Genomic DNA, 12,432 nt, shown 5'->3' with positions numbered 1-12,432 from the left:
CCATAAGGCCAACACGGAGCCTTAGATCGGCAAGCAAGGCTCTCCTGGAGGTTCCGGCTACCCAGCTCGTCACCATGGGTGAGCGGGCTTTCTCGGCCCGTCTTCCTAAGCTGTGGAATGCCCTACCAGAGGCCCTGAAGGCCTATTCATAGTCTGGTGACCACCGAACTACAACATGACGTCACTGAGCCGCGGTGAATTGCAAACCACCGCCACCGCTCCAGCCCTTCCCTCTGTTTTTACTCACCACCGCTCAACGTTATTTCAGCTCCGGTGGTCAGATCACCACCGGAGCGGTGGTCACCTCACCACCGGAGCGGTGGTCACCTCACCACCGAAAATCCAGACTATGAATAGGCCTTTAACCCTTGGCCTACAATTCACGGAAAAAACGGAATTCATCGAAAAATCTAAACCTCCCGTTAACGGAAAAAACGGAATGACAATCAATATCAGTTATCGCGGGGTCAAAAGATCAAAAATTAATATTTTTTCGCTAATATCACTAATGTTGGATGTAATTTACCAAAAAACGGCCGAAATCCGCGTGATCGTGCGCTATCGTGCACGCGCGCCGTCTCTATGTGCGTCGCTGTAAAAAATGTGATATTTTGCGATCTTTTGGGGTTGATTTGAGGTTAATTTGACTTAGTTATGAAAAATATAGCATTAGCTTAGCAATCCGGACCAGCCAAGCTATTGACTAGGGTCAAACTACTACATGATGTTGTTGATCGTTGAGCCGGAAGTGACTTAGGAAGATCCGTCTATTTTAGCCAAAATCAGCATAATGATGCTTTCCCGCCATCTGGTGGCGAATCGAGAGAATAGATTTGCAATGAATGCAGTGAAAAAAAACATCTCTTCAATCCACCAGATCTTTCTTGTATGTTAAAACGATGAATTAAAAATATGCCAATTTGTTACCCAAACAAAAAAATTGGGAATGGCAGTCTAAGGGTTAAGACACATCACCCTACTGAGTTCTTTTAAATCACAGCTAAAAACCCACTTGTTCACGATGGCTTTCACTTGAATAATTCATCGTTTTATTTTGTGTTCACCCGTTTTAAAATATGTTTACTGTTTTATTCTACTGCACTGCATTTTTTTTTCATTTTTCTGCTTTCTTTCGTTTGAGTGATTTTAGCTATTTTTGACAGGGGGGTGGGGACATTCAAACAGGGGGCTAAATATGTATTTCTTTACACAATTTTATAGCGATTTTATTTATTTATTATTTACTATATAGTCCTACTACACCTCAGGAAATTACATCTGGCCACAAAAGATCACATGATCTACTGAATGTGAAGGGGGTGACAAACTGACATGTTGAGCCATACAATTTACAATTACAATTTAAAATGTAGGCATTTATCAGACGCTCTTAATCCAGAGCGATTTACATTTAAGCAAGAACAAAAGCATGGGAATACATCACATAAAAGCATTTATCATGAAACATGCGTAAGCTAAGAACGTAACAGTGGAATATCTATATAATGAAACTATACATACACTATACATACAAACTATACATATAAACTATACATACAACCCTATAGTAACCCTTCACATTCAGTAGATCCTGTGATCTTTTGTGGCCAGATGTAATTTCTTGGGGTCTAGTAGGACTATAGTAAACAATAAAATGTTGTAAAAACAATACATATTTAGCCCCATGCTCGAATGCCCCCGCCCCCCTGTCAAAAACGGCTAAAATCCCTAAAACGAAAGAAAGCAGCAAATGAAAAAAAAAAATAACACTCATCTTTTACTTTCTCTAATAACCTAAAACATGAACCTTGGTTGAAAAAAACCTAGAGTTGTCCTTTAAGTAATATGGTGAAGCAGCTTTCTGCTTCTATGGACCAACGGCCTGGAATAAACTCCAATCCACCTTATAGTGCGGCAGTTAAGCTCATAATATGGAAGGTATTGTGTATTTTATGACTAAAGCATGAAACTTTCAGGATATCATCTACATTCTACACACCCCAAGGTTTGATTTCAGACGTGGAACTACTTTCTCACTGACCTCTGGTGACCTTGAGGGGTCATTGACCTCAGAATAGCATTTCTTGCATGTTTTGCTCCATTATTTTCCACTATAATAATTATTTATGTTTGTTAAATGGAAGTTTTGTTCTAATGAATGACAACTTAAACCCCAATAGTCTACAGAGAGGGTGAATCATGTCAACCTTTATGATATAAATGTTATGACATTGTAATAGCATTAAACCATCTAGGGGAGCGGTTAACACAATCCCTACGTTTGGCGGAATGCTCCGCCATAAGGACTGTAATAACCTTCCGCTCGCTCCGTCAGATTAGCTTTATTATGGATATCAATCCGCGACGCTGAGAACTATTTTTTCATTATTATTTTGGCTCGGCCTTTCCTTCTTTAGCGATCCTAGACCGGATTGCGCATGCCCGTCCACCTCCCATTATACAGGCAGACTAAAAGCTTCAATAACTCCTAATCTACGGATCTCTCCGTGGTTTGGTCAATTAGCGCGATGTTCGGAGGTCTTTGCTGACTATCCGGTGGTCTTGATGGAAACATTGGGGCTTTCTAGAGCAAGGATGGCTATATTTTAGCTCGCTAGCATTGACGCTACTTATGTAGCACAAGATGGACGCCCACAACATCCGTTTCTGTGCTGCGTGCGCAACCTAGGGTTACCAACCGTCCCGTAAAATACGGGTTTGTATCGTATTTGACAACTAAAAGACCCTGTCCCGTAATGAACCCATACGGGACGCACTTAAAGGAGAATTCCATGCTAGAATGCTTTCTTATCTTTCTTACATTTCTTTGTAGTTGTTACGTCCCCACCAAAGAGGTCCAGGTGTTTTTTTGTGCAAAAACTCCTTATTGGCTATTTCCCCTACCATAAGCCCTCAATGAATTGCATTGCATTGAATGGGAATTGAATGGGGCTATGGGGTGTTGTGCTAATTCACTTATTTCCATCTAAATAAGTAGTAAAGTGTGCCGCTTGGGATATTATTTACATTATGAAGAGAGGATATATACAAAGAAATTATAATTTTGAGCGATGGAAATAAGCGAATTAGCACAACACCCCATAGCCCCATTCAATTCCCATTCAATTCAATGCAATTCATTGAGGGCTTATGGTAGGGGAAATAGCCAATAAGGAGCTTTTGCACAAAGTAACACCTGGACCTCTTTGATGGGGACGTAACTACAAAGAAAGGTAAGAAAGCCTTTTAGTCTGGAATTCTCCTTTAATCCCGTATTTTTGGGTGGTGGAAGAATGACGGCGCGTTTTGGTGATTCTCAGTCGCTCACACATGCGGACACTCACACATACATACACACAAGCAGAAGGGGCAGCCATCTGAGCTATGGGAACAGGAGGAAGACGTGGAACCTGGTGTCTAGAGAGGCGCTAGGCACAGCTCATTGGTTAGTACTCTTCAAAGGCATGCAGCAGAGCCAATCACTATGCAGTATCGTATCTTAGCAACTATTTCACCAGGCTCCGCCGGTCCACAACATTGAAAAAAACGAATGGATGCTGTTGTGTTCACAGCCAAACATCTCATCTACCTCAGAGTCAGAAAGTTCTAGTAGTGAGATATAACTAACAAAGAAGAAAAACTAAGTGCAGAGCTGAGTGGGGAAAAGATTGGGTGGATTTGGGTTGTCTCTGAACTGTCCACAGGCCTACTCTGAGACACAGACTGAGTCTCTGAACTGTCCACAGCCCTACTCTGAGACACAGACTGAGTGGACAAACACAGGCCTACTCTGAGACACAGACTGAGTGGACAAACACAGGCCTACTCTGAGACACAGACTGAGTCTCTGAACTGTCCACAGGCCTACTCTGAGACACAGACTGAGTCTCTGAACTGTCCACAGGCCTACTCTGAGACACAGACTGAGTCTCTGAACTGTCCACAGGCCTACTCTGAGACACAGACTGAGTGGACAAACACAGCCCTACTCTGAGACACAGACTGAGTGGACAAACACAGGCCTACTCTGAGACACAGACTGAGTGGACAAACACAGGCCTACTCTGAGACACAGACTGAGTGGACAAACACAGGCCTACTCTGAGACACAGACTGAGTGGACAAACATTGGACCATAATGAGCACTAATGAGTTCACTTAGAACCACAACCTCACACTCAATGGACTTTCACCACTATCTTCATCATCTCTCTCCTCATTCCCTTCAGCCTCTGCATCTTCTTTGTCTTCATCGTTGTGTATTAGACCTTATATTAAAGGGATTGTGACATTAAAAAAAAGGTTTTGGAATTGTTCTTATTTTTTTTAGGTTTTCTAATCTCAATTGCACCCAAAAAACATGAACTTTTAACATTGAGTAGAGTTTCTGTGATCTGGGGTTTTCTGGCTCAAACAGGTGCTCTGATTTGCCGGCAGTAAGTGATGTAAGAGCCTGCAAATCCCATATATGTCAATGGGATTTGCCAGCAGATGTCACTGTTTTCACTGTGTTGCCTGTTTTCATTGTAGTTTAAAAGGCTTCCAAACCCCAAAGAAAACTTCAGACCACAGATAATCCACTGAATGTTCAAAGTTCAGGTTTTTTGGGTGTAATTGAGGTCATAAAACCTAAAAGAAAAAAGAAAAAGAAATGAAAATTAATGTCATAAAACCTTTAATCATATTGGATTGGCTTGGCTTCAGTTTTCTGCTTCAATTAGGTTATTGCTGCTCAAGGCCGTCAGACCTTTGAGGTCAGGGGGCAGTTAGTTGGGGATTAAGGGTCTTTCTTGTGTATACGTCGACACATTGCCGGGGCCTGGAATTGAACCTTCTGTTCCATTCCTGTGAATGGGCTGTAGAAGTTCCAACAGGAACTGTACTGAGAGACTAGGCATGGTACTTTCTCACGGGGTAGTTAAGGAGAGTAAGGAGACAGTATCACATTCACATCCTAACAGCAAGGAGGACAAGCATCTGATAACACTCGACAGTGGCGTGCACAGACATTTAGAGGGGCAAGTGCTCAAGTGAAAAAAAGGGCACCTTTTGGGGCGGGAACCCATTTTGTTGCTTTAGCTATTGAAAAATAGCAGACCTACGAGCTTGTAGGTCTGCTATTGATTTCTTTATCGAAGAACCACTGACATAGAAACATAGCTTTAGATTGTGGGGGCCTAAATAATATAGTAGATAGTAGATAGTTTTTTTATCAAGGTTTGATCAATGTCACCGCATGGTCCACACACTACAAATTAAGAAAAAAAAGATTTTTTTCTTTTTTTTTTCTTTTTAAGAGCACATTGCCAAAAAGGGCAGCTCTAGCACCCCCTAGGTGTCTATCTGTGCACGCCACTGACACTCCATGCCTGCTTTTATCACAGACATGTTCATCAGTGTTCCAATGCAGCCGATGCATGACATCAGACATCAGAGTGTCAGAGCTACCAAGATGAACACATTGTGTGCACCAACCACGCAATTCTAGGTGTCTATACGTAATACGCCTAGAATTGCGTGGTTGGTGCACAGAATGTGTGCAGCTTGGCAGCTCTGGAGTGTGCATCGTGACATCATCATGACATCAGAGTGTGCATCGTGACATCATCATGACATCAGAGTGTGCATCATGACATCATCATGACATCAGAGTGTGCATCGTGCCGTGCTTTCAGATTCCAAGACGTCCGATCTACCTCATGAGCCACTGCTGTCCCGTCACTCCACTGGATTAGACATGTCACAAAATAGGCCCAAAGACGAATTATTATATACAATTTCATCATTTAGTGAGATTAATTTATGTAACATAATATAGATGTAGACTCTAAAACAACCTTGATATGTTGACTAAAAGCAATAACAATGTATAGCTGATTCCTAATTTGTACCTATGTTTTACATAATGTATGCCAATTATGCTAATGAAGAGAGGGTGTATGACTTCACCATAATAACAGATGAATTTCTGGATATCACAAACATAGACTTTAACTCTCTGTAACCCCTTAGATAGCATTTCTGTAGACTTAGATAGCATCTGATACAGACTTATAGCATGTTATGTAGACAGCACTATAACTGTATTGTATGTAGTCATAGCACGCCATAGTACATAATACATATGTATAGCATAGTAGTAAATATGTATAGTTTATATGTATAGTGTATGTATAGTTTCATTATATAGATATTCCACTGTTACGTTCTTAGCTTACGCATGTTTCATGATAAATGTTTTTACCTGATGTATTCCCATGCTTTTGTTCCTGCTTAATGTAAGTCGCTCTGGATTAAGAGCGTCTGCTAAATGCCTAAATTGTAAATTGTAAATTGACTCTTAAGTCACCTTTCGAAGTTAAATGGATGCAAAAATTATAGCCATTTACAGTTAATTTGCTCATTAAGCAATTGATTTGCTCATTATGCCAATTACTCACATTGTCCAACATATAACTTTTAGCAAACAATCATCATCTGCTAGCCTATAGATGACATTTTAATCATAAAAGTTTAAAGGAAACAACATTTCTGGGTTTAACATGGGCCCTATGGCGGTTTACAACGTGGTTCGACAGCTCGAAATGTGTACAGCCTCTGACAATTTCCAGGTGTAAATTCAGAAGTGTTTCCACGTCTAAAAACAAACTTCATGGTATATAGAAACATGCTTTAGTCATAACATGCACAATACCTTCCATTATATGACCTTAACTCTCTCTCTCTCTCTCTCTCCTAGATGTTTTTAATGTTATAACAATGTCATAACGTTTATATCATAAAACCATTTCTGTAGACTATTGGGGTTTATGTTGTCATTCATTAGAACAGAACTTCCATTTAACAAACATAATACATTATTATAGTGGAAAATAACGGAGCAAAACGTGCAAAAATGCAATTCTAAAGTCAATGACTCCTCGAGGTCACCAGAGGTCAGTGAGAAAGTGGTTCCACGTCTGAAACCAAACCTGTAGAATGTAGATGATATTCTGAACGTTTCATGCTTTAGTCATAAAATGCACAATAGGTTTGGTTAACTGCCGTACTATTAGACTTGCACCCTTACTTGACATTTTTAAAACACAGCTTTAAGACCTACCGTTTTACTCTTGCATTTGCTGTGCTTTGTTTTACCTCTTATCTCTGTTATTCCCACTGCTCTGCCTATGTTTAATGCCTCTGTAATGTGTCGTTTTACCTCTTATCTCTGTTATTCACACTGCTCTGCCTATGTTTAAGGCCTCTGTAATGTGTCGTTTTACCTCTTATCTCTGTTATTCACACTGCTCTGCCTATGTTTAAGGCCTCTGTAATGTGTTGTTTTACCTCTTATCTCTGTTATTCACACTGCTCTGCCTATGTTTAATGCCTCTGTAATTTGTACTCTATGTATTTTGACTGTGCCTTGACTTTAGCACTTTGCGCTGCACTCGCGTCATGAAAAGTGCTCTATAAATAAAGTTTATTATTATTGATTTCAGCCGTTACAATTCCAAACATGCAAACATGTGAAAAGAAAAGGTCTTCTGAAAGAAGATCTGTGCCGCATGTTCACGATTCTTCAAAAATAGCAGACCTACAAGCTCATAGATCTTGTCGGTCTGCTATTTTTCAATAGCTAAAGTATAATGTAATGCTCAAAACAGAGTGATTTACAGTAAGCAATAAGAACACCACATCTGCACAGTGAAACTATAAGTACACTACAGAACGCCATGTCTACGTAATCTAAATCTAAATGACATATTTTAGCCGTTGTTCTGCGTGTGTGTCCCGCTGAGAATGACTGGGCACTATGATGTGCATGCAGTACCTCTTGCCAACCAGTAGGTGGTGCTAGCAGACCACCAAAGTGGTAAAAACAATCAGGACACAATGATAGTGTTTAAAGTCAGATATTGACTGATATAATATTGTCCAGACCAAAATATACCAGTCTGTTTCTGTCACACAGTTAAGTTTGGTTGTTTAGAAGACCATCATGGCCCGTAGCACTTACCCTAGCCCCTTAGATAGCACTTTATGTAGACTTGGATAGCATTTGATACAGACTTATAGCATGTTATGTAGACTATAATTGCACTTTATGTAGTCATAGCACTTCATAGTACATATGTATAGCATAGTACGTTTAGTTTATATATAGTTTCATTATATAGATATTCCACCGTTACGTTCTTAGCTTACGCATGTTTCATGATAACTGCTTGTATATGTATGTGATGTACTGCCATGATTTTTGTTCTTGCTTAACGTAAATCGCTCTGGATTAAGAGCGTCTGATAGTTAGTTAGTTTACCATGGTAATGTTTAGATATAAGTTCTACATTGTGTTTAAACATTAGTTTACCATGGTAATGTTTAGATATAAGTTCTACATTGTGTTTAAACATTAGTTTACAGGTGGTAATGTTATAGTTCTACATTGTGTTTAAACATTGGTTTACAGGTGGTAATGTTTAGATTAGGGCCGGGACTAATTGCGATTAATTTAGATTAATTAACTACAGAAAAATTAATTACAGATAAATTAATCACACCTTTTTTTTCTCCGCGGAACGTTTCTCACTGGGCGCTTTTCTATAGTACTGAAAACTGGAAATAATAAAAAGTCACCCCATTTTGTGTTGCCTAGAACTGGAGGTCTGACAAAAAACAGTAACAATATGAAGTAAGTACAGCTTTGTGATGTCACTGAGATGTTTTCAGACCTCCAGTTCTAGGCAACACAGAATGGGGTGACTTTTTATTATTATTTCCACAACAGGTATATTAATGACAGTAAAATGTTGAAAATTAGTGGTATCCTGTAGTCACTATTCATTGATTCACTGGGATACCAAAAAACATTAAAAAAAAGGTTTCTCGCTGTTCTCGGGTTGAATATTGATATGCGATTAAAATGCGATTAATCTAGATTAATTAATCGCAAAGCCTCTGATTAATTAGATTATTTCTTTTAATCAAGTCCCAGCTCTAGTTTAGATATAAGTTCTACATTGTGTCTAGACATTGGTTTACAGGTGGTAATGTTTAGATACAAGTTCTACATTGTGTTTAAACATTAGTTTACAGGTGGTAATGTTAAAGTTATACATTGTGTTTAAGACGGCATCAAGGCCCGCAAAAATACATTTTAGTCGACTAAATAAACTGTAGACTTAGGCAAACACTAAAAGGTGAGTGAAGCACTCACCATCCAGCCAGCAGGGTGACCTTACAGACAGACTTACAGCATGTTACGTAGTCATAACTCACCATCCACCCAGCAGGGATCCCGTCCTCCAGGCTGGCCGTGCCCACGGCAGCGTTCTCGGTGAAGTTGTCCTTAGTATAGTATTAGTTATAGTAGTAGTAGTAGTAGTAGTATAGTCTACTCACCATCCATCCAGCAGGGATCCCGTCGGCCACGCTGGCCGTGCCCACAGCAGCCTTCTCGTTGAAGTTGTCGGCGGTGATGAAGTCGACGGGCAGGTTGATCTTCACCCCGTTCTTCTCTGCCTTCGCCATCAGGTCCTTCACGATCTTCGCCCCCTCGTCGTCATACAGCGAGGTACCGATCTGTGGAGCGGAGGAACGCCTCGTTAACAACGCCTCGTTAACAACACCTCGTTAACAACACCTCGTTAAGACCTTGCTAAGACCTTCTTAACACAATCAGTGCCAGGATTCCTTAAAAATAGAAGCTCTGGGGTACCGCTTTTACTCTGAATTCAGTGGATTTTCTGTGGTATGGGGTGTTGTTTCTGTGGTATGAGGTGTTCTGTGGTATGAGGTGTTCTGTGGTATGGGGTGTTCTGTGGTATGGGGTGTTCTGTGGTATGGGGTGTTCTGTGGTATGGGGTGTTCTGTGGTATGGGGTGTTCTGTGGTATGGGGTGTTCTGTGGTATGGGGTGTTCTGTGGTATGGGGTGTTCTGTGGTATGGGGTGTTCTGTGGTATGGGGTGTTGCGGCCCATTCTGTGGTATGGGGTGTTCTGTGGTATGAGGTGTTCTGTGGTATGGGGTGTTCTGTGGTATGGGGTGTTCTGTGGTATGGGGTGTTGCGGCCCATTCTGTGGTATGGGGTGTTCTGTGGTATGAGGTGTTCTGTGGTATGGGGTGTTCTGTGGTATGGGGTGTTGCGGCCCATTCTGTGGTATGAGGTGTTGCAGCCCATATTCAGATCCACTCCAAGCTGTCAGTTTGACCATTTATTCTTCTCCACAGCACAGGTAAGATACAACAGTTCCCAGCTAACTATTATATCTATGGATGTTAAGATGCGTTGTTGCGGTCAACAGAAAATGTCGACTCCCAGCTCACCCCCTCTCCGTCCAAGTTCCTCAACTCTAGTGCCAGGTAAACGCTGTGTAGTTATTAGCGTGGCAGCGCCCAGCCCCAGTGATCACGCCCACCACCACTACCAGTGCAGTGCCCAATCTGTCCATTAACTTAGTGTTAGTCTAATTCTAGTCGACTAAATGTCAGGCGGTTTTGGTTGACTAAATCTACGGTTAATTTAGTCGACGAAAATGTATTTTGGTGTGATGTGAACCTTTGAACCTTCCAGTAGCCCATCCTGGCCTGTATGATGGAATCACTCATCTTATCAGAACCCTGGAACCATTTCCTGACTTTAGCACGTTTTGGGGTTTTTTTCCTCCCTAAACTTTGACAGTCATCTCCAGCTGCATTGTGGGAAAACCCGTGCGTTTGTTCGTGGAGGTCAACCGGAGGTCATTTTATTTATCTAGTGCTTTCCTAACGCGACACATTTCCACCAAGCCGCGGGATAACATTATTATACTGTTATCACGTCTTATCACTCCGTCAACATTTATTTGGATTTAGTAATGCCAAATAATAATAAGCTGAATCACTTCATTTCATACCTTTTACACATTTACCAAAAGAATTGGAACCATTTGCTTCCATTTGAGCACTCAAGAGTTAACGCATTTTGGTGTTAGCATTATGTTATAATTTAGCTATTGAAAAATAGCAGATCTACAAGCTCATATCGCGCCACCGAGTGGCGCGATACGAGCTTGTAGGTCTGCTATTTATTTTTTTTAATCGTGAAAATGCTGAACACATCTTTGAATATAAATTCTTTCAGAATGCATTTTTTATTTCAACGTCAGGCCTAAATGGGTTTAAGGTCTGCAAATAAAACATTTGAGCCCCACTAGAACTAGTGGTTCTAATTACTCCTAATGTGTCATAATTAATAAGCGTCATAATTAATAAGTGTCAGAGTCATCGTGAAGAAAACCTGGAGACATTCAGTAAAGTGGGTCTTGTGATCAAAATAAGAACGTTATAATGGTGTGTAAAAACATGACAATAAAAAAGTTTCCCACGGAAACAAGAGCGAGACGTTTCCATTGGCTCGTTGAAGAGTGGTGTTACGGTGCTGCTTCTTCCCTATTGGTCGATGCCCGGTCAAAGTGCACCAGCGTCCAAATTAACTGCACTGTTGTTCACATGCAATCATGCATCGGGCGCGTGTGGACAGAGTGGCGTGTGTGTGTGTGTGTGTGTGTGTGTGTGTGTGTGTGTGTGTGTGCATGTGTGTGTGTGTGTGTGTGTGTGTGTGTGTGTGTGTGTGTGTGTGTGTGCGTGCGTACCTCCATGTTGTTGAGGACCTTCAGGAAGGTGAAAGCCATTCCTCCTCCAATGATCATCTCGTTGACCTGATCCAACATGTTGTTGATCAACTGGATCTTGTCCTTCACCTTGGCTCTGAGAGAGAGACACCGGGAGACAGGGAGAGAGGGAGAGAGAGAGAGAGAGAGAGAGACACAGGGAGACAGGGAGAGAGAGAGGGAGGGGGGGGGAGAGAGAGAAATAATTGATGTCATATTATGTCTTGACTCAAACTGTATTTGGACTCAGAGCTGGCTGGTTGTACGGTACGGTGTGTTGAACTCTCTCTGGTGTTGTGGTGTTGTGGTGTTGTATGGTACGGTGTGTTGAACTCTCTCTGGTGTTGTGGTGCAGGATGCTGTACTCTGTCGTCAACCCTGAGCCATTACAGCCTGTCAAAATGGGCAGGGGTGAGGTGGGTCCCGGGGGGTGAGGTGGGTTCGGGGGGGTGAGGTGGGTTCGGGGGGGTGAGGTGGGTTCGGGGGGGAGGGTGAGGTATGGCTACTTTTGAAAATGAGAGAAATTAAAGAGAGCTTTTGTGATCATGAAACCTAGCCTGTGCAACTGAACCGCTCACAAAGCGTAGATTAAAATGTTCTGTCTGTCTGTCTGTCTGTCTGTCTGTCTGTCTGTCTGTCTGCCTGCCTGCCTGTCTGTCTGTCTGTCTGTCTGTCTGTCTGTCTGTCTGTCTGTCTGTCTGTCTGTCTGTCTGTCTGCCTGTCTGTCTGTCTGTCTGTCTGTCTGTCTGTCTGTCTGCCTTAGAATGCTGTGGCAGTTGCACAACAGAACCTGGACCCT

General features: G+C 41.6%; 1 protein-coding gene across 2 annotated transcripts in view; it reads right to left on the bottom strand.

Annotated features, from left to right (window-relative positions):
• The window catches only part of pgk1 (phosphoglycerate kinase 1), a 51,745-nt gene that overhangs the window by 5,868 nt on the left and 33,445 nt on the right, over positions 1-12,432 (bottom strand). For both annotated transcript variants that reach the window (XR_014569127.1, XM_083762780.1), the window contains exons 7-8: positions 11,616-11,730; positions 9,385-9,564 (exon numbers count right to left, since the gene is read on the bottom strand). Coding sequence is in view for 1 of the 2 variants with exons in the window: in XM_083762780.1 (XP_083618906.1) it covers positions 9,385-9,564; positions 11,616-11,730 (295 nt within the window). In the remaining variant the exon portion in view is untranslated. The remainder of the gene's footprint in view (positions 1-9,384; positions 9,565-11,615; positions 11,731-12,432) is intronic.

This window comes from Protomyctophum parallelum (assembly GCF_964188405.1).
Source record: "Protomyctophum parallelum genome assembly, chromosome: 1".
In the NCBI taxonomy this organism is placed as follows: Eukaryota; Metazoa; Chordata; class Actinopteri; order Myctophiformes; family Myctophidae; genus Protomyctophum; species Protomyctophum parallelum.
Note: the sequence above shows the minus strand (reverse complement) of the source record. Positions and strands in the feature narration are given on the sequence as shown.